Here is a 21,812-nt window from a genome sequence, read left to right as displayed (position 1 = left end):
AGTTCATTGGTCTGTATAACATTTAGTTCAAAAAACAAAGCGATATAGCCTATATCGGCCGGAAAGTGCAGTTGAGTAATATCCGCGTGAATGGTTAATATTCATCACTGCTGCTTATCTGATCATTGTGCTTGCTCACTAAGAACAATCTAATGACCGTTATCACCGTTGGCATTGCGCAACCCACGGGTCAACCATTCTATCAATGATTAATCAGACGTTGGCTTACTGTGCACTCAATCAATTCAGTGCTAGCGGTGTAAAGAAACGGTTTAGAATTTCATCGGCGTAACCACAACCTTTTATATGTTTTCGGTATGGTAAAGACTTTTGTGTAAAATTGGACTGTTGGTTTAGCAATGGAAAACGAAGTAAACATCAATGATGGCATTGAGCTACAAATCAGTGAATCGGAGGTCAGTCTTCAGTGATACATGTTTGAATGATCTAAGTTTGCGTGATAACTTTTTGTGTCAAGACAGTCGTGTTTTATACATAGATTGTTTTGCATAGAAACTATTACATAAATAAGCTTAATTTGTGGATCGTTTTAAATACGGAATGACAAAACAACAGAATTTAATTTAGTACTTTATGAAGGAAAACAACATTGTTTTATATCGGAAGAATAGTTACGTAATACGTAAACTGTATATAACTTTAAGCTTAAACCGTATAGAAATTTAAAATATAAATAGAGCACGTTTTACCAAACTCTTTTTTGTGCAATGGCACAGACCGTTATATGTCCATATTGACTATTTCAGTATATGAAACAACAAGAAGAGATTCAGATTCTTAAAGAAAAAGTGGCCAAGTATGAAGAAGGTAACAGAATACCTACACTATATATACATATATAACATATACTGTATTTAACCCGCACATTTTGTGTGCGTTGAACTTTTCAAGATGTGTTACTGAGTATAGAGGAAGTGATGCTGAATGAACTAAAACGAAACTCATTTTGCGTTGTGTGCTGGCGAATGACTTGTATGTCTGTGTGAACTGTGTAGGCTATATGTGTGTGTCCCGTACTTCAATTGTGATTCTTGCAAACAGTCCTATTCAACTATAAGCAATATACTCTTTAAAAGAAACCAACAACTACACATAGTTGATGAGCCAAATATTTTGTTCCAGTTTCTGAGCAAGTCCAGGAGGAGTTTGATGCACTGCAGTGCACCATCAACCGTGAACGAGTGAAGAGTAGCAAGGCTCTTTCCATAGCCTCGCATATTTACCAGCAAAACAGTTTGTTGAAAGTGAGTTAGAGAAATCCAAACTGGAACGTGAATTATAGCGAGCTAAGCTGCGACTTAACGAGCTTTGTATTATTGATTGCTGTTTTGGGTAAATTTTAATTTAATGGTCTGGTTATGTAGCGAGCTATGTTAGCCTACCGGTATATAAGAACTAACAAAAGGAACAAATCATTTAAACGAGAGTGGCACTAACATATTGCCAATCTAGCCAAAATTACTAAGCTTGTAGTTTATCAAATGCATTGATATTGGGGATATCTTCGACTGACGATTTAGCAAAACAAAACAAAGATACTATCCACCGCGATACTAAACTTAAATAAAAATTTGATCTCCCAAAAGTATATCGCAATTCGGATAACGTCTTTTCCAAGTATCAAATAACAAGCAAAGTATGGGTAGAGCATACACCCACACCATACAGTACGGTATGGCGTACTATTAGTGTAATATTACTATTAGTGGCGTACAAAATCGGTTCCCATGACTGCGTATCGACGGACGAGTGTATTTGATGTTGGGATATTTTTATCGTTATTAATTTAAACACTATATATGCGTCACAATTAGGCTAAATTTTTTTAAACATTTTCTTGTCGACAATAGCCAGAATTTGTTGCCAACATTCTTCAATTAAAAATAACTTGGTGCTTAAAAATTAAGTAAAAAACGATAAATACGTTGGATGCTGTGATCTGAACGGGGTTTAAGCTACTTCAACACGTGACTACCGCCAATAAAATAAACAGTATTATATTGACAGTAAATAAAAAAGACCTCTTCTTTTATTAAGAATCGATCGAGGCGCATCAGTGCTAGCGCCCGTCATGCAAGATGGCGAAAGCAAAGCAAGAGCGTGAGAGAAGAAGAGATGGTTCCGGCCAAAAACGAAGTTGAAGACGCTCCGGCAGAAGTCTTTGGCGGCACGAACGACGGAGAAGAAGATTCAATTATCAAGGAAATCGCAGCTATACAGTCAGGTGAGATTAGCTTGCCATGCCTCCCACGAGTTCGAATAACAACAAAATTGTTCGTAACGGCAATAAATAGTAACAGCCTCACATGTGTTAATATCTACTTGCAGAAACGAGACTAGAAAAGGATTTGGAGACGGCTCAAAAAGAAATCTCGGAGTTAAAGTCTGAGGTAATCCGCCTTCGTTTGCTGAGGTCACTCTCTAAGTTTGCAAGAGGAAATCTTTAGACATTGGTTTTCGGATAAAATTATAACAGCTTTTTAAATCAATTTTCTGCATGCTTCTGTACAGTAATATAAAGCATTTTGCATTTTTACTAATTTTTGTTTTATTTTTATGTTGTGTAGTGCATAGATCTCAAAAAAGAATTGCAGGATGTCATTCAGAAAAATGAAACACTAAAAGCAGAAATACAACAACATACAAAAGGTAAAGAACTAACATTATAGTCAAAGTCCTGTCAAACATAAATTTGTCTGCTGTTGGTAAAAGCACTGCTATAAAGCACGGCCAGGGCCTACGACTTTAAATGGGGCTTTTTATTTGCAAGTTCATTTATTGCTACGCCTCCATAAAGGAAGCATGTAGTAATATTACATAAGGTAAAAAGGGCTGTACCTCAAGCGTGAATTTTTGCGTCTTTTCATCGATTATATTTCAACAGTGATGTATAGCTAAGCTAAGCATCTTGTGTCCATGTGAGTAAGATACGGTCCCGCAAATTGTGGTTTGGTTTTTATATAAACTCTCATTTGGTAGTGTATAAACAACAGAAGCTTTAACATTTGAACGGTGGAAGTTTGGCTTTACAAAATCACCTGAACGCTTTTAAATTTATGTGATGTCGTTACAAATGAAACTAAAAACTATCACTCTTATTTTATCAATTTTTTTATTTACACTGTGTTATAAATGTCAAATGTTATAAAAACGTTCTTAAAACAAAATTTTGTGAAACATTTACAATAAGTTTTTAACATATAACCAAAGACGTTTAGTTTTCAATGAGGAAACGTACAATTACCTGAAGTATAGGTATAGTCATAGGTGGGCAGTACCGCGCTAATATAGTACCAAATTACTGTATCTATACTTCATCTAAACCTATACCGAATACCGGAACCGTCGGTACTATTTTTGCCAAGTAGGCTACCTGTACCGTTACCGACGGTACTTTCAAAGTACCGACTGCCCACCTCTGGGTATAGTGCTCCGTGTACTAAAATGTGTAGCAGTTTTTGACTTTTCAGACGTTATGTCATATGTGAGTCGTTGATGTAATTCGACATTTGTGTGATTTTCAGTGGAGAGCGCGGCATCGGAAGAGTTAAAGAGACTAAGTAAAGAGCTGGATATGGAATCGCACGTGCGAAAGAGAGCCGAGAGTTTTGCAGCTCAGATGTATGGAGAAAATAAATCTTGGCTGGTTAGTATGCACATCTACTGGAGAAAAAGTCGCATCATTTGAAAATTGTTTGTACTTTGCTTGATCACGATTTTCATTCGACTTATAAAAATTCAGCGACAGAGCATTATTCGAGACAAGAAAAGAGGTTCTCCGGATGACACGGGTCTAAAAGATGCTCTGAAAGAGATAGCTGAGCTAAATAAAAAGCTGGAGATGGAAAAAATTGATAGTCGTCAAAAGGTATTTTCCTATAACTTAAGAAGCCATTTTTGAGTTAGCCATTGAAAGCGCTTATATAGCGAAGTGCGAAACCGAAAAAGGCACACATTCATAAAAATACAGATGATACGGATAAAAGATTTTGCTCTAACACAAATCTCAATCTGCCAACTTTGCCCATGGCGATTTTTGAAGTACCTGATAAGCAAGGAAATCACTGTTGAAGTTGTCATCTGTCATGACCATACATAACCTTCATTGAATCTTTTTTTAGATTGAAGAACTGGAAGCGATCATTGCTTCTTCGAGCAGCGAAGAAGAATTAAAAAATATGACAGAGGCAGTTGAAAGTCTGAATGAACAAGTTCGTGAACTGCAAGAAGTAAAAACAACCTTGGTAAACAAATGCGATAACTTGGAAGCTGAACTTGAAGAGGCGAAAAGTAAAGTTTCCGCTTCAGTTGAAACCAGTACGTCGGGTGCACCCCCACCAGCACCACCAGCACCAGCACCACCACCACCTCCTCCTCCTCCTCCTCCTCCTCCTCCTCCACTCTTAACTGAGACAGGACCCCAAACGTCCGGGGATAGTTTAAAGTGAGTGGAGTCACCTCATTGTTTAATGTGAGCTGGTTATGTAACAACAATTTATGCACAGTAGGCTTTAGTCTTAAGTAAGTTTATTACAGTTTTTTAAAACATTTTAATATTTTAACCAAGCGGTTTATCGTCGATCGCTATAAGTTTATCTCGATACATTGTACCAGGACGGTGGCTATCTTGAATATGTTTTCACTTTTACTTACATTGCTTCTGCAGCAATCTGCAGAAACTTATTAATGACCGCAAGGCTGCTCGCTTGAATGAAGAAGGTGGCAACATCAACACAACCAGCAAGCCTAAACCGTCTGCTGATTGGTACGGGGATGCGATGGCAGAGATGATGAAAAGGATCAAGCAAGGCAACATCGGTTTGAGGCGAGCGACCAAACCAATTTCCGAATCAGATGAAGAAAGCTTCTCCGATGAGGATGAAGAAAAGTTTCAAAAGAAGTTCAACTTGGGCAACGCAAAAGCTGCAACCCTGGCTAGAGCGGAGACAACTGAAAAATCTGTTGACATTTTTGCGGACTTTCGCAAGGATTTAAGACTAACCGATAAAGAAAAATCGGCTACGCTTGGTGCCAATTGTTTACGAAGGACCTCAGCTCCTACAGGACCATCACAATTCAATTTTAGGAGTGGTTTAAAGCCGATTCGAGGACATGCCAAAGTAAAAGGCAAAGCAGTACAAGAAATGAAAGAACTGTCTGTACGTATGTTTTCAATTGCAGACATTTATTTTACCATAGTCAGCATATATTTTGCATCTACCAAGGGATCTTGTGTGTAAGTAACTTTCATTTTAAGTGCTTAAGAAATTAACGAACGAATGTATTCTTTACCATGTTTACAGATGGGTTTAAAGCCTCTTCGATCTCGTAAGGAACTTGCGAATAATGATAGAGTGCAAGGAAGCGTGCGACATCCGAACGAGATTTCTTCTGAACTAAAGAATATTCTAGACAAAAAGCGAAGATTGGCTAAAACTGCAATCAATCAATAAAAATATCGAGATTGAAGAGAAGTCTTGGCTCGCACAGTGCATTTCAAACAATTTCGGCCGACAAAGCAACCAACATACAAACAACATATAAATATATATATATCAGTGCTTGATATCCCTTAAAAAGGTTCAGAATGTGGTCTATAGGGCCCTGGCCATACCCTACATACAAATATACATATTTTAAAATCGTTATTGCACTGCAAAAAGTGGCCTTGAATTTTGAAGAACTTTTTAAATTAAAACATGTTTGTAAAGGCGCTTATGAGCTCATCACTGTTTTATAACTGATTTCTTTTGTGACACTGTAGCCTATATAAAATGCCAAGAGAAGATTTTACTGAGTGAAATTACTCAATGATTTCAACGAGTGCTGTTTCTGCAATTTGTATCAAATGATTTGTTGCTAATTTTTTTCTGAAGACGATCACTCCAACATATTATAATATCTGCTTTATGCCCGAGCTTTGGCTATTCTGTTTGTAAATAAGGACTTTCCAGTGATAGTCAGTATATTTTGTGAAACAACCAAAACGTAAACATTCAGCTTGTACTCAAAACTGCCTTGAAAGGGGACCTGTCTAGATACGTTGCATTCAAACATTTTCTACGATTGAGCAATATCAGCAAACAACACTAACGAGATGAAGAACGTTGCAGTGAAGACTTCCGGTTTAACTGTATTACTAAATGGTCACGCAATATGTATATGCTTTTGAATGTCTACCATTCTACCCCACTGGCACACAGTATGAATTCTTATGCCACAGTCGCGGCAACGTTCTATCGAACCCCTTACAATGATATCAGCATCGAGATAACAAAGATTACTTTAGTACCAGCTTGGACCTAGATAAAGTAAGCAAGAACATTTCTAGCCAAGTCACGAACCAACAAAACTAACATGTCAAGCTGAAGCTCTCCAACACAACGTGTCATTTTTGTTCTTTCAGATATTTTATTCACGATGTAAGTTACGAAGTGAGAGAATCGATCAATAAAGCGTAGTTGAAATTGAAAACCGCTTTAATAAATAATATTCGATTGAGAGTGCGGCGGCGAATGCAAGCCCACAACAACGCAAGATTTCGTAAAGAAATAACGACACCGTAACGGCAGAGCTTAAAACAAAGATATGTAAAGTAAGGTAAAGATTTTGCCAAAACTCAAGTTCAACAAATAGCTCGTTTGCTTCATTATTCTAGATCAACCTGAAGTTGGTCTTTCAAACACATTTGGTCTGGGGAAATATTTTGTTCGTTCGAATTAGAGCACAGTAATTACTCTATTGCGTTTTAACACGGTGGTTGGAATTTCGGTTGTTCTCACAGTAAGACGTCAATTAGTATTTTTTTCATTATGTACTGACGCGTTTAGAACCAGCTAATCGCGTCAGTGGTAGAAACCGACTTGGCGAGGGTCGAGTTTTAGTACTACAGTTTGGCGGAGAAAGGGAAATAATACAAAAGACAGTGACAAAAGACTTGCATGCGCTCATAAGTAAAAAACAAACAAACTAATGGAACTGATAGAGACGAAATTACTCTCGTTATGAGACTAATGCACGCCTCAAACGTCATGTCGAGTGATGATGTCATCAGACCATCATTTCAATGTCATTACCACGCCATGGAAGTCCGTCTTCGGCGGTTATCGTAATGTAGTCCTCGTGGTAGTTCACTTCACTGCTAAAGGGGACGATTGGCTGCGAATCGCAAACGTTGGCTATGATTTCGTTGAGAGTGTCCAGCACAACAAGATCTGCGTCTGTGGTCATGTCCACTTCACTGATGGTCAGATCATTGTCTTCTGACATTGCGTCGTCCTGAGATAAGCGTTCCACCGCATTGTCCAAAATCATTGTGACGTCATCCATCAGAGGAGAGACATCCGCGAGAGACTCGGATGACGTGCAGCACGACGTAGATTGTGTAAAGTTATTTTTCGGTAATGAAGACAACATGGGCACAGACGAGGAGTTGGTCAACGCAATAGTTGGCATGATAATGATAGAAGTGGAAAGTGAAGGATGGATGGAAGGAAGGGAAGAGACGGATTTGTATCCGGGGGAGAGGGCGTCTTCCTCCACTATAGGGAAGTTTTGGGAGGTGTTAGAGGCGGCTGGATCATCTGGAGAGTCCATCATAAAATGGGATACGTCGGATGCATGAGGAGGCTTGACGGCATTGGGAGAATTTTGAGTGGAAGTTGAAGGAGTATCTACGGGAGTTGGGGCTTGTACGGAGACCTCTATGTCTGGAGACAACCGATCGAGTGAAGAAAAATGGTCAGGTTCGGGGGTAGGAGAAGGAGCAAATCGCTTTTTCACTTCCGCCAAAGTCTCCATCGGTTCAAATTGAGAATGGGACTTTGTCTCAAGAATGGATAAATCTGGGGTAGATCTTGCTGATGCAAGTCTTGGTGACGTTGGGAGAGTTTTTGATGCGGCACCACTCTGAGAACGGAGGTTGTAGGCGTGAGTGAGTTGAGACACGCGACCAGTTGGAGGCTTGGTGGTGCAGCTTTCGCTTCTGGATATACGGGAGCTTCCACGGTGACTGCTGCGTTTTGGAAGGCTGGCAAGGAAGTTAATTGGAGAAGATGTCAAGCTTCTGCTCCTCCGGCACGTGAAAGAGTCATCGATAGGTTTGTTTAACTCCAACGAATCAGAACTGTCTGTTTTGGTCACGACGGGTTTGCTGTTTCTCCTGAAACTCAATGGAGATCTCGATTTCTTCTTGAGATCGCCTCCAATGAAGTCTTTGTCTTTGCTGTTCCTGCGAAACGAGTGTCCTTGTCCTTGTCCAGTGAGGGTCATACTTCTGTTCCTGTACCACGCGTTTGAGTTTCCACCTTCACTCCTCACTGACGACGATCTTTTCACAGTTACATTTTTTTCGCCAGATTTATCTAACGCCGACTTTTCGGATCCCGCTCTGCGGGCGATCGGTGAACGATTTGCGGTCGTCTGGACAGCATTCGATCGAAACTTATGGATTGCTTCTTGAAGAGAGTTAATCCACTGTTTCTTGTCGTGCTCATCAGAAGCTACCAACGTGTAGGCGATATTGAGCTCTTCTGAGCGAACACGGAAAGAATGTTTTGCTGTAGAAAAACAAAAACTAACGTAAAATGACCGCAGGGCTTACAGTAAACGAGCTATATTTGGGCAGCCTTTGAAACAAAGAAAAAATTGTCGATTTGATAACCAACCTTTATCACTGTTGAGGATTCCGCCACGGAAAGATCCGCTTAATTTTCCGGTTTCTTCCGTTTCCACAGTTAAGGAACGAAGCGGCAGTGGCTGCCGATATACTTGATAGGTGAGCTTGTCCCCTCTGGTAGCATTCCGTGTTAAAACAAGGACCAAGTCAAACAAGAGAACATGAAGTTTCTGTAATACAGAATAAATATTATGAAAACCCATTCCTTATCCTTAATCGTGAGAAATTTACGATAGAGTATTTTAAATTTAGAATAGCTTCGTGCGCTTAAATTTCAGCTTATGCGTAAAAATTCCTTCGTAAGATTTGACTTGGTTGACATACCGTTCCTCTGCTTCCTTTTAGTTGACCCTGGCAAATGACGTTACGACTTTCCTCCACTTCCGGACATCGTTGTTTATCGTCGAGGTACTCGAGCTTGTTTTGAAAGAACCTTGACTGTCTCTCGCCGGTCAAGTCATCCACTCGTACAATAATTTCGTTGATGATGGCCAACTGTGTTAGAATAGAAATGACATTTAAATAACGGCAATGACTTCAAAGCTGGAAGAATGCGGACTGTAACAAAAGCGACCTAATAAGGCAAGTAACTGAGCCGAGTTATAACAGTGAGCTCATAGCTTGTGTTTAAATTGAATTTTCGAGTGGCGCATCCTCAAGCAATCTTGCGATTAATTCAAGACATGACGTCATGAGATTACTCGAACCAACTCCCACCAAATCGACAACGCAGCATATATGACGTCATATAAGAACAGCTTTGCTGGGAGCTTAAAGTCGCACAGTCCAATCATTACATCATGTATTTTTATCTACGTTTGTAATTTATTATTTTTGTGAAAACGTCACGTCAAAATATAACAACCGCTTGTTCGTTAATTGCGTTTATTGTTTTCTGTTTTGTGGTCAATAATCCCTGAATAATTAGCAAAAAACTCAGACATTTGTGATGGAATAATGGGACAAAATAAGACGTTATTCCCCATAATAGATCGGTGAGTATCCCTGTTGTTGTCTCACTCATAATCCGACGTCATCCTATTTTATTAAAACTAATGTGGAAACCGGCAGATAAAAGCGAGCTCTCATCGGATTTAATTATCGGTTGCAATTTAGTTCTTTCCTGGGCATTGTAACTCTGCATCACGCATAAATGGACTTTGGGCGCGAGTTTTTGCCAATTCAAAAAAGTAAAAGTAACGCGAATTCGATTCCACGATACATGATAATTTTACTCGATACTACACAAGCCGTCAAATTGTTTTCTGACTGGTTGCGGCTTCTTGAAATACCCATTAAAATTTAAATATTCATTGTGTAACTGCTGTCGTATGCTTTGAAGATATTTGAATTCGCAAGCGCGGTTCAGATATCAAATAATGACAGCTTTATTACGTAATAATGCAGGCGTGAGTGTCATATTAATAGTGCCTAGAAACATTGTATATTCATAGATAAGCCCTCACGACCATGTAGGATTAAGAAGGCTTCATTTTGTGGCGGATTAATACGTGCAAAGAATCTACCACGTTTTGTGACATAATAAGAAAGGCGTTTGACAAATGTGATTGGTGCGAATGAGCGCACATCATGCCAATTAGCCAACCAATCAGATAAGAGCAAAAAGGAAATGACGCTTGCAGCAGTACCGCGCGTTGGATATTTTGCTCGTCACCTTTAACTGCAAGCGTGCCGTGTTTACAAGTTGATGTAAATAAGTAAATACAAAAAATCTACAGGTCACAGCAGGTGTATTGCAGCGCTGCTGCTGCTGCTAAGTGGAAACTGCCGTGAATAGTGTGAGTGGTTAGGGTTATACGGAAGTGCTGACACTGAAAGGTCTTTGAAATCATTCACGACTTGTTGCATAATTTGTTAAAGCGCGGAGACAGATAGTGTTACCTCAGTCGATAATGCAGTCTTACCAATTTTAAACTTTAATTGTTTCAGGTTGAAACTGACAGCTTCGAAAAGCGACAAAGCGTTCGCCGCAACACTATTTGTGGTAACTAGTCACGCGAGTTCAATTAACAACCGACGATGTTTGTGTCGAGACGTCTAGCTCGTTTATTATAGATAAGGCAACACTCTTTGCGTTGATGGTCTTCCTACATAGCTATTCGGGATGCCAGCCAAAATGCACATATCCGCATTACCACAATGGCCCGTGATAAATAGGCAATTATGACAAAACAATTGCATTGACATACGACTCGGTGTCGCCATTTCACAACGTACCGCTTTCTCCAACAAGGCAGCGTCCTCGTGGTGCGCCGGCGTAGCCTTTAAAATATTCTTCAACAGCAGTGGGTACTTGACCAGTCTGGACCTAGGCAGATCAAGGTAGGACCAAAGGTTAAGTTTGCGGCTGAATGGAGATTCCAAACACCGCTGAAGGAAGTCGCGCACTCGATGCTCTCTGCCCACCACGGAGTCAAGAGTCTCTTTTGCGTCCGCCTGATTGGCGCAGTACTCGTTGTACGGGGAAAGCGTCGGAAACTGAAGACAAAAAACAGTTAAAAGGTGATGTTGAGCGAGCAAACAAGAACGCTTCTTTTAAATCACGGTACAAAAAAATCTTAAATTACCCATTCGATGAAGACGCTTCCGACTCCATCTGTGCAACCGTCTTCCTTTCTCGTCCGCTCCAAGCGAGCGAGTAAATCCTCATGAAGAGGAAGAAGACAGTCGAGTGTCCCAAAAATACGAGTCACCTCATCTTCATTAAGCATCTTCAGGGTGACCATGGAATCGCGGTAGGTCTAAAAACAAAGAGGGACTTTTATACAAAGACGAAAAACAAAACAAAGTTTCTTATTAATTGCCTTTGGCCTTCCAGTTCTTCTAATTAAAACAAAATACATCGACGGCCTAAATACGAAATCCATCAGGAATGGCATGAATCATTCATGTGTACATCGTCAGTCTGTGACTAACTTGAATCAACAAGCCTATTCGACTCGTCGTAGGAATGAGATAACGCATATGAGCGTATAAATACACGATCTGTGAAGCCCGTACGACGTATACGAACTGAGTTACATTGCCCCACCGAAACCATAAAATTGGCGAAACCAGTTTGCGGCGGTTTGAAAGAAATATATGTTTACCTGCTTAGCCATTTTCAGGTCTTGCACCATAACGCATTCCCCTTGATAAAGCTCGAAAATAGCTTCTTGCCGTTTGACTTCGCTCTCGTCCAAACCAGAGTGGTCGAAAGTTTCACACCAAAGCTTGCTTCGTCTTGATTTGTTAGACGTGCTTCGACGTCCAGGTGTATTACCGCCCGTCACAGAGTTCCCGTTCTGGCTGCCCGGAGGTCGATAGGGTTTCAGACCGTTGGCCGACGATTCTTTAAAACTCGAGGACCTCTGCAAAAATACCGGAGGTTTATTTCCTGCGCTAATGGGTATTTAAATAGTTTAACCACACCCGAGAGGTGACCCACACTGTCGGTAACAGGAGCTGGCTATTACTCTTTCACGTACTAGACCCGTTATGGAATTGAGACTACAGCGTACACGTCGCGGCAAACCACTAATTGCAAGGAGTCGAACGAAAGGAATTCGATTCGCATAATTTCACCATTAAACGCCAGGTTTTAAGGTTTAAATTTGAGATTAAAACACTCAGGCCTGCCTGTAGTGTGTCGCGCCATAGGAGAATAATTTCTCAAAAACGCCATACAGTGTTTACCGGTTTGGATGAATTCAAAACTGTGTACACCTGCACCATGTCTGAAACAACCCGTACATTTTCTCCAAAATTACCGAGTAATTCAACGCACCTGGTGGAAAAACGCTTGTTCCTCGTCTAAGCGATTAATGGTCATAATACTAACAGTCTTCATCAGGTACCGTTGCAATTTGTTTGGCAAAACGTTCATAAATTTAACCGTGTCAGACATACTTCGGCTCAGTGGCACTGCTCTTAGGCATTAAAAACACATAAAGTTCATTTACGTCAGTACTATAGGCCTGTGCAAAAACAAAATAAGAGCTTAGTGAATTTAGTTAATAGTCGCATGAGTTGGCTAAACCAGCTGTAAAGTTGGAGCTGATTTTATATCTACACATTAATTTTACCTCATCCAGTATCTGTATACTGGTTACTTACTGCTCTTTAGTTACAACGACAGTTTATATTTAACTCAAAGACTAGGGTTGACTATGAAGGACTGTCTGAGACTATAAATATTTAATACGATTGGTCAGAATTAACATCTATGTACTATGTGCTGAAATAGAATTAATATATAAGTACTCACGCTACAGGTTATGACTAATAAGATGTTTCTAGCCTTTATGACTGATAAATGAACTACTTCTCTACTTCATATACATTTCAAACTAGCTCGTCTCTATTCTGATGAATTCGCGGTAACTGAACATTCTATAAAATGATATCAGTAGCCGAACGGCCAGCTCTTAAATGAGCACACAGCACGCGGTAGCTCGAATAGCTGCTGCACTGTGGAAATGAGTTTCTGAGAAAAAATCGTGTTGCTCTCTCTCGCATGCTTTCTTTATCTGGCGCGCGTACGAAGAAGAATACGCAACTGCCAGAAGAGCTATTACGTAAGCGGTTGAAAGTATTCATACTGAAATGTATCGCGTTAAAGTTTGTATGTTTTATGTTGTGGCTTATTCAGTTTATAGAATGCTGCATGAATGTACTCCTTCCTTCCGATTTCCTTCCTTAGAGTAATCGATAGTTAAGAGAAATTGATACATAATGTTGTTGGCAATCAAACGCTATCAGGCCGTTAGGACTTTCTTCAAGCTCGCTGGAGAATTACAACAAAACTATAACTATTGTAGAATATATAACGAACTATACAAACAACCACATTTTGAAACTAAATTGAGTCTAAACATTCGATCGAATTGCGCCGTACTATTCTCAGCACAGTAGCACAAATCGCTTTGGGTTCGCTTGGTTGTCTCTATTTCATTGGAATATATCCTACGTTCGATGTTATTTTCCAGTTTCTTGTTAACCTAACTTGAATGTTGTAACATACTGTCCTAGTCCTAACATAAATCTTCTTTCATAAATCTAAAACTTCAATTAAACCCAAAGGAACTAAGATCAACTTTTTGCATCTCCATTCTCCTAACCAAACTTTGTATCTTCGACAAAGGACTGCGTGACCTACTTACGGTGAAATAATCAAGCTTAACAAATATCTTACCATTGAAAGAAGAAAATTGTCTGCCATATCACATCTGTACAAAGCTGTAGCTAGAATTGGACTTTCGTTTGCGACTATTCGGTTTAAGTAAAAACTTAATTCTGCAGAACCTTCCCACATTACCGTAATCGATTTTCACAGCAAAATGAATTACGGACGAAGAAACAGACTTACCGAGCAGTTAATAGCTATCATCTCATTGCGAAAAACAAACAAGAACGAAAGAGCGGTTTACATTAAACTGGCCATTACTGCAAAGATAATTACACAGTATTTCGTATCAAACCCATTCTGAAATTGTTCGTGGCGCCTCGCTGAAAATGCTCTGTCGTTAACAGCCTATAATTGAGACGTCATACATCAGAAGAAATATCAAAAATAACATCTGTAAATTGCAACATAAAACAAACAAGGTATACGCAGCGCTGCCCACACTCCGCACGTCCCAAACAAGTTTTTCTGTAGTTTACATGCATAAACATAAGTATTTGTGGGTCGCGTGATGACGTAAAACCGGGGTACTGTATTTTTGGTGTGCGACATGAAACATGTATTGCGCTTGCCAAGAGATAAACACCCCACATGCACGTAACAGGCACCACGAGCGCCAAGATGAGACGCAAATCTGGTATGTTTTCTATTGCTAAAACATTACCCAATCAGGTGTAATTGGCGATTGCCGTATTGTTCAACTAGTTCCTGTCCAACTTAAAAACTTAATGAACTTCGGCTTTGAAAAACATAATCGTTCAAAGGAGAACGTGTTGCAAGTCGGATGTAAACATTTCCGCAAAACAGAATTAATTAATTATAATTCTACAAGGTTTTTGAAATCGTTGAAAGCAACGTAATTACAGCGACACGAGTGCAAACAGTACGCACATCCTGAAAACAGCAGCTGCTGTAAAAGTTTTTCTGTAAGCAATACCCTTGTTTCCAAGTTTCGCAAAGCTCATCAGTCATCATCATTATCTCGACTTTCGAAAACCATTGAAAATTACGTGCAGAAAAGTTCATGCAAATGTATTTTAGGCGCTTTTACCATAATCAAATTATAATGAGTTTAATTTTCGGTTGCCCAGAGCTAGAGAAACAACTTAACGTATTGGGTTTAAAAACGACCCTCAGTCCCATCAGTTCTAGAAATTCGGATAACCAACAACGACTTTTATTCCAATTATTGGCCGATGCTCGGTGCAGAGCGCCACGTGTACGCCTTAATACCAAGTACTTTGTCAATTCGGCGTTTTTCATTTATAGCTTAAAGACTTATGTCTAATTGTTCGACGTGTAAATCAAATGGCCAAACCACAAAGTTAAGTAGTAAGACAAAAATGTGACAGCCACATTAAAACCGGCCGTTATATTTCCACTTGTGAAATCTAATCCGGTTTGTGATTTGGATCAAACAAAGTGATACCGTAAAAGGTAATTGGTGAAAAAGCATACCTGTATCTTGTTGTTTCTTCCAGGTTTCCCAGGTGATATGAGATTAGCGAAAGACGCCACAGATTTTCTTAAATTTTTCACACGTTTTGAGCTAGGTTCCTGTGAAGAAATTAAAAAGTTTGCGTCAACAACGATGTGACGATAATGACACTATGGCGTAAGTGCAACAATCGGACTAATCAATAAAATAACAAAATCTAAAACATTAAACTAATGGCTTGCTGTAAAGAAAATATTAAGATATGATGAGAAGTGGGTTTCCAAGATCAAAACCAACAGTTTCCATGAAATATTTCATTTGTTCAATTGTGTTGATGTTAACCTTAGCAGATGTGAAGCAGCGTGTTTCATGTGAAACTAGAGTAGTTGACTAACCCGAAAGCACAACGTTGCAGGGGAAGACTAGTATAAGTTCGCAAATTTCATACAGAAGCGCCAAAAATGCAAACCATGACAACAGAACAATACTATGTATCTTGAGAAGCGGAAGCAGCGGTTTCATGTACTTACGACCTATATATGTAAGAAACATAAGTAACACCTAAGAAAGCAAGGAAAACTTAAATATCGATTTACATAATGAAAATTAGCGTGTAAGACAGAAACTAGAACCTATATTTGGATGAACAATTGAAAATAATTAAACATAATCTGGAAAATATTAAACTGAGTTTCTTCTCACACGACCATAAAGTATTTCGGCTATCTAGTTTTGCACACGTTACAAATAACGAAAAACTTGGAATCGTTAACACTTAACGTTGTCGAGTTCCTAGGATGTGTGGGAACTTTGTGTCATTTCCTATTCCAGTAATCGGGCCACCAAAAGCACCGGTATAGCATGATAATTTTATTACGTTGATAAGGTTAATCCTTTGAAGAAAATACCAAAAATAAGTTTTATGAGACACGTCATCATTTCTATAGACTTAAACCGCGATCTACAATGATTTGATCAAATGCTTTAGTGTATTGCGTGCGTTTGATTGGGTCGTGATAGTATACGAGTGTCAAAAGCGTGCTGGTTTTCGTGAGATCCCTTGCAATAGCTTCAAAGATCGCTTTTCTAAGAAACGGCAACTTAGTTGGAGATACTGGCAGCTGTTTTACACGTAAGGTAACAGATAAAAACGACAGCGGAAAGAACCCCGCAATCAAAAATAAGGAGTTAAATTTTTGCAATGCAGGAAAAGTTAATTCGAAAGAGTTTGCTTGGTCATTGTGGCAGATATGAGGGTATTTTTCAAACGCTCTGATCTCTTTTCTTTTTTCATTTTCAAAATATATCGATCTTTTTGTATGATGTGCCAATAGGTTGGACAGTGGTACAAACGGGTTGAAAACAGTATGGGTTAAAGACGAGTTATCTCTCGACCCCTTGGGGGCTGCTATGACTAACCGGAAAATGTTTACAACGGCGATCAAGCGATCGACATTACGTGAACGACATCGCGGCTTTGAACAAACATACTATTCGCGTCTGGCGTAAATCAAAATAAGTTGAAATTTTGTTGATCATCACAGAAAAATCTGACACCGTGACAAGCCGACTACAACCGGCGTTATCTTCGAAACAAACGAAAACATCTGCCAGCGCTGATGGAGATCAATTGACGTATTTTTTAACCTGCGCTAAGTGAGGTGATGGGCGCTGTAGCAACACAGAAGTGTTGAAAACGGCAATATAGAACCGACCGACGGAAATTTCAAGCCGAGACTTGAAAACAAGTAGACTACCTACGGACTTCTGACGCCACCAAGTCTGGCGACGTATGCAGTGCCGTCTTCATGAAACTGTTTACTGTGGGCGTTTTAAAAACTCCATTAATGTCGACTGTAAAGGTCGTGAATACCCTGACAACGTTGACCACATACACACTAGGTGTCAGCATGGGATGCTTATTTATAGCTCGGATGCAATGATCACATTGCAAAGATTTGAGATGAAAAAGAAATAAAATTATAATAAAAAAGATAATGACGCCTTACGCGACTCTTGTTTCTCTTAACACGCCACTTTTAATCAAAGCGGGATTTGTCAGTGGATTACACTAAGTTTTGACGCAACGGGTCAATGCATTGACCAATAAGTAATCTTGGGTGACGGTGACACGTAATTTAATGACGAACTAGGTGCGGTTATTAGAATTTAGAACGCTTCTCAAAAAGCGCTTGAAGTTTTGTGATAAAACGGGTGTGACATTATTCATAAGAAATTGGTATGAAAATTAGCTAAAAATTACGTAAAGTTTATACATAGCGTTTCCCGAAAGGACAATGTCGTATTAATATCACGTTCGTGCAAAACTCAACCTTCGTAAAGATGTCTCCTACTAAAATTCATAATTTTAATATTCCAGCGAGGGTAATTCCCAGTAAATATACTCAGCTCAGGGTGGTTTCAGAATTCAGCTCGACAAAGCAAGCGATAGAGATTCATTGCAAAAACAAACGGTCCTTCAAACACCACCAACGCTGAATGACGTCAGAGCATTGGTTACCTCTATCATAAGCGTGGGGGTCAGAAGATGATACAGTGAGCAAAATAGCTGCATGTGACGTAAAATCAACCACGTCAGGTTAGCGTAAATCTACGTATCATGATTTTAATCTGCAGCTCGTGTGCAAGTTACAGCGATACGTGCTTCTCCGACACGATTGGCTGGCCGGCGTGATAATACCAACAAAATAGTGGATAGATGCAAACGTAGCTTCAGCTGGTTAGGAAAAGGTTGCGACATTTGCATGTAAATTTTGATACCAAATATCAACTGATCTTCCACGCAAAATCACCTTAAAGTAATCTTGATAGGCGTCACGTACCCTCATAACTAACATCAAAGAAGCTTCACTATTATTGTACTGCACGCCCACACAATTGTATCTTTTATAACTAAACTGCGCCAACTAGTATAAAGGCATACAGGAACCAAGTCGCTGGTTTAATTTTAAGAAGTCAAAGTCTAAAATAGGGCGTTGAATCCGTTAAACAAGCGTTGGGCGTCACCCTGAATACTAAGAGGTAAAGTGGCCTAAAGCTCCAATCGTTTATTTAATGATTTAACCTGTGTCTGTATACGTCAATGGCGTATAGTTTAGACTATATGAAAAGGTCATTGATAAACTACATACTTATTACGGTTCTCCAAGTAACAATGCATTATGACAGACCTTTATTATCGTTCAAAATATCCCACACTTTCAAGGTGATTTTCTAATTGTGAGGCGCCGAAAAAAAAAACTTGATATTTTTCTCCACAAAAATTCCACTTAAGCATTTTAGAGTTGAAAACGGTGAGGAAACGGTCCTATCATAAACGATGTAAATATGCAGAAAAGTGATCTGTACATTTCTTGCCAGATTACAGTGTTTTCCACTTCACAAACAAAAAAATGAGTGTTGACCGCTTCGGTGAAAAATAATAATAAGCAGTAGTAAGTCCAGTAAACAACCGCGAGACTGGCGCAATAATAGCAAGCATTTTCGCTGGCCTTGAAAATATTCAAGAAAAAAGGCGGAAAAATTTGAACACGTTTCGACGAAATGTTGACATTTACTTCGAGTTGGCGGTTTTGCACGCGAGTGCTACCTGACGTATGCAGTAATGAAACGCCGACTCGACAAAACCATCTACAACAGCGTTTTTGACGAGAAACCACCACCACAAGAAATCAAATTGCGGCACAATCGTATTTACGATGACGTTATAAAAAGCATAAATAAACTGACATTCCGTTTTCTGGCATAGCTTTAAAAACCACTGCTAAATATAGTCACAGTCCTCTACGCCCTTACTAAACTGCGAATGAAAATCCCTACTAGTCATGCGGATTTAGATGTGTAATTGCATGCAAATGCAGATCCAAGGTTATATTTGGCACCTATGACTGCATTCTGCTTTCAAAATCGACACGACAAGTCAACAGCGGAACTGGTTATTTTGTAGCGAAATCGTAATCAATCATTACCTGCGTCTGACTAGTACGCGGCGAGTCACGTTTGTTCGAGCTGCTGTCGCGAGCCGAGAGATAAAGATCAAGGAATTCATCATCGTCCATGTTGTTGAGATCCTCAATCGACTGATCTGCTCCGAGCATGAAACTGATGGCACTGATGTCGTCAACGCTGGTGCAGTGAGATGCACATCTTTGATAGAGAAGGGCCGTCCGTAACTGCTGGCGATCCACGCCAGCAACTGAACAACGCTTTGGCACGATCCTGCTTCCTGAAGTCTCCGCAGAGAAAAGAGAGAGAGTGCGCCATTTAAGATCATCCTCCTGTACTTGTCCGTACGTTGGTAAATCTTCCATGTTAAGAGACATGGCGAATTTTGCCCGCCGTTCCCGCAACAATTCCGCACTAGACGTTTTCAGCTGGGTGGCCTTCTTGTTGCGGCGGTTCTGATGTCGTCGGAGAACAACGCCCGGGTATCCGATCGCTCTCTTGATAGGGGAGTCCACCATCGCATTTTCATTCTTCAACTGACTGGCTGGAAACTGATCCGATTCCTCGGGAGTGGTTGGGATTTCGCTAAAATATTCAGAAAATCTCACAGTGGAAGATCTGGGTCGGGTGAGGTTGCTCAGTTCAAGACTTCTTCGACAAGGGCTGCTCAACTGAGGAGAAGATGCATACATCGCGCTGGATTTCTGAATATCCTGAATCCTGACGACAACATTATTCCTACCGATTCTTTTAGGCAGGGTTCGAGAGGTGAGTTGGGAAGGTGGAGTTCTGGGGATGCATTTAAGGGAGCCACCGTACAAAATAGCCGGTTCTATTTCCGCACTAGGTTCGGTGCTTGCGCGATACACGTCTCTCACACTCGCGGAATAGACCGTTTGAACATTGCTGGAATAATTGCTTGACGCTGGGCTTACGTTTGTGGTTTGGCTTCGACGACGCACAACCTGCCTTGTGGACACAACTGGGTCCGTATCAACGATGGATAGGATAGTTCCAGTTTCAGTTTCTGCGCAGCAGCATTCTGAACTTTCTCCACTACCACGATGAGAATTTGCACAAACCTCACACTGGTTTTCACTCGTTTCTCGTGTTTCCTTTTGTGCAAATGCAAATTTGTTTGGTGTGTCAGAGATACTTATTACAGTGTCCTTGCTCGCACTGCTGGAGGAACTGTGGGATCTTTTCTCCGTGGATCCATGGAAAGACGACCAATCACAGCAATCTTGCTCTTCTGGAATATCTGCTTCGGTTGGGTCGTAATTTGAACAGTCACCGTTCGTTGCGGACTGGTCGACATCCGCACACTCTGCATCACAGTATGTTATAGGGGTTAAGGAGCTTGCAGAATTTCTGCTAGAAACGGATGCAGATGACGTCGATTTGGAGTTTTTAAACTTCTTGCTTTTCATTTTCAACCGAAATGAACCCCGCACTTCACTGTTACTGGCAAAAGGTTCGGACTCGGGGCGAGACTTCTTGTCACTCGATCCGCTGTGCCTTCGAAGTTTGCGGAAGAAACTGAAATCTAGAGTGAATGTTCTCACTCTCTGCTCCTTGCCACTCGAGTTGAGTGTAAGTGAAGAATCATTAAGTGCTATTCCTCGCGGAAGAGTGCAGATATCTGGAGGAGCCGAGATGTTATGCTGATTGTTATCGCAGTTATGGTTATTTGGGGATTCGTTAAATTCGGTTAAAGATTGCTCGCGAAGACTCTCCACGAGAGACCAGGGTCGTCTTGCCGACCATCGCTGGTTAGACAAAGATTGCGAGGAAGCAGAAGATGCAGTTCTGGAACTAGACTCCGATCCCGGGATCCTGAACTCGTCGCGTTTTCTTCCTGGACCAGCAGGAGGACGAACGTCCAGTGTATTTGAACCTCTTCTCAACACAACATTGGCGCCGTTAGCTGTGAGAAATGTGTGTCCAGCTTCTAATGCTGCAGGGTTTTGAACGACGCAGGTCTCGGCAGACTTCTGTGCTTTCAGTTTCTTCTTCTGTTGTTTTTGTTTCTTTTTGCTAGTTTTCTGAGTTGGCTGAGCTTCGTAAAACTCGCCAGATATATCCGTGTCTGTGCTCAGTTCTAGTAACTTGGAGTCAAAAATGGTTTCGGAATTGTCCGTGGATTTCTTCTTTTTGTGCTTGTTGGCAAAGAAGCGTTTCATCTTCATGGCAATAACACAATAGCGTCTAGAGAGTCTTTAAAGTTCTGTACAGTCTATCGCAGCTTGGTATTCTTTCACCGCAGTCGCTATCACAAAGCTTACTCACGTTAGGTCTATCATTACGTAAGGCTGAGAAAGAAATGAACGTTTTGTAAAATTTTCTTGCAGGCAAAAAGAAACATGTACAGAAGCACCTACAATAAGACTGACGTACTAACTAAAACATATCACAGCAATACTTTTCATTATTACAAAACATTAACCTGTTTATCATTCAAAAATGTGGTCAAAGAGCCATCTTAACGTTGTTAGCTCAAAATATGGTAATCTCTCAAGTTTGTA

At 40.2% G+C, this 21,812-nt stretch overlaps 2 protein-coding genes across 3 annotated transcripts; one reads left to right on the top strand and one right to left on the bottom strand.

Moving 5' to 3' along the window:
* Positions 1-239: 239 nt before the first annotated feature.
* On the top strand, positions 240-5,938 carry LOC143460970 (uncharacterized). 2 transcript variants are annotated; one of them, XM_076958677.1, is made up of 11 exons: positions 240-416; positions 768-828; positions 1,144-1,265; positions 2,059-2,245; positions 2,350-2,411; positions 2,589-2,670; positions 3,546-3,667; positions 3,764-3,889; positions 4,143-4,465; positions 4,688-5,180; positions 5,325-5,938. In XM_076958677.1, the coding sequence occupies exons 1-11, from the start codon at positions 360-362 to the stop codon at positions 5,472-5,474; spliced, it is 1,785 nt and encodes a 594-aa protein (XP_076814792.1). In that variant the 5' UTR covers positions 240-359; the 3' UTR covers positions 5,475-5,938. The 2 variants fall into 2 exon arrangements, with proteins under 2 accessions (XP_076814792.1, XP_076814793.1); XM_076958678.1 differs by lacking the exons at positions 240-416; positions 768-828 and adding an exon at positions 884-993.
* Positions 5,939-6,409: 471 nt separating this feature from the next.
* On the bottom strand, positions 6,410-21,595 carry LOC143458627 (uncharacterized). Its single transcript, XM_076955442.1, has 8 exons — positions 19,311-21,595; positions 15,342-15,440; positions 11,809-12,069; positions 11,287-11,460; positions 10,937-11,197; positions 9,023-9,193; positions 8,688-8,868; positions 6,410-8,579 (listed from the first exon to the last, which is right to left on the bottom strand). The coding sequence occupies exons 1-8, from the start codon at positions 21,474-21,476 to the stop codon at positions 7,072-7,074; spliced, it is 4,821 nt and encodes a 1,606-aa protein (XP_076811557.1). The 5' UTR covers positions 21,477-21,595; the 3' UTR covers positions 6,410-7,071.
* Positions 21,596-21,812: the final 217 nt, after the last annotated feature.

This window comes from Clavelina lepadiformis, chromosome 5 (genome assembly GCF_947623445.1).
Source record: "Clavelina lepadiformis chromosome 5, kaClaLepa1.1, whole genome shotgun sequence".
NCBI classification, from domain to species: Eukaryota; Metazoa; Chordata; class Ascidiacea; order Aplousobranchia; family Clavelinidae; genus Clavelina; species Clavelina lepadiformis.
The sequence above is the reverse complement of the archived record's forward strand: the minus strand, read 5'-3'. Positions and strand labels throughout refer to the sequence as shown.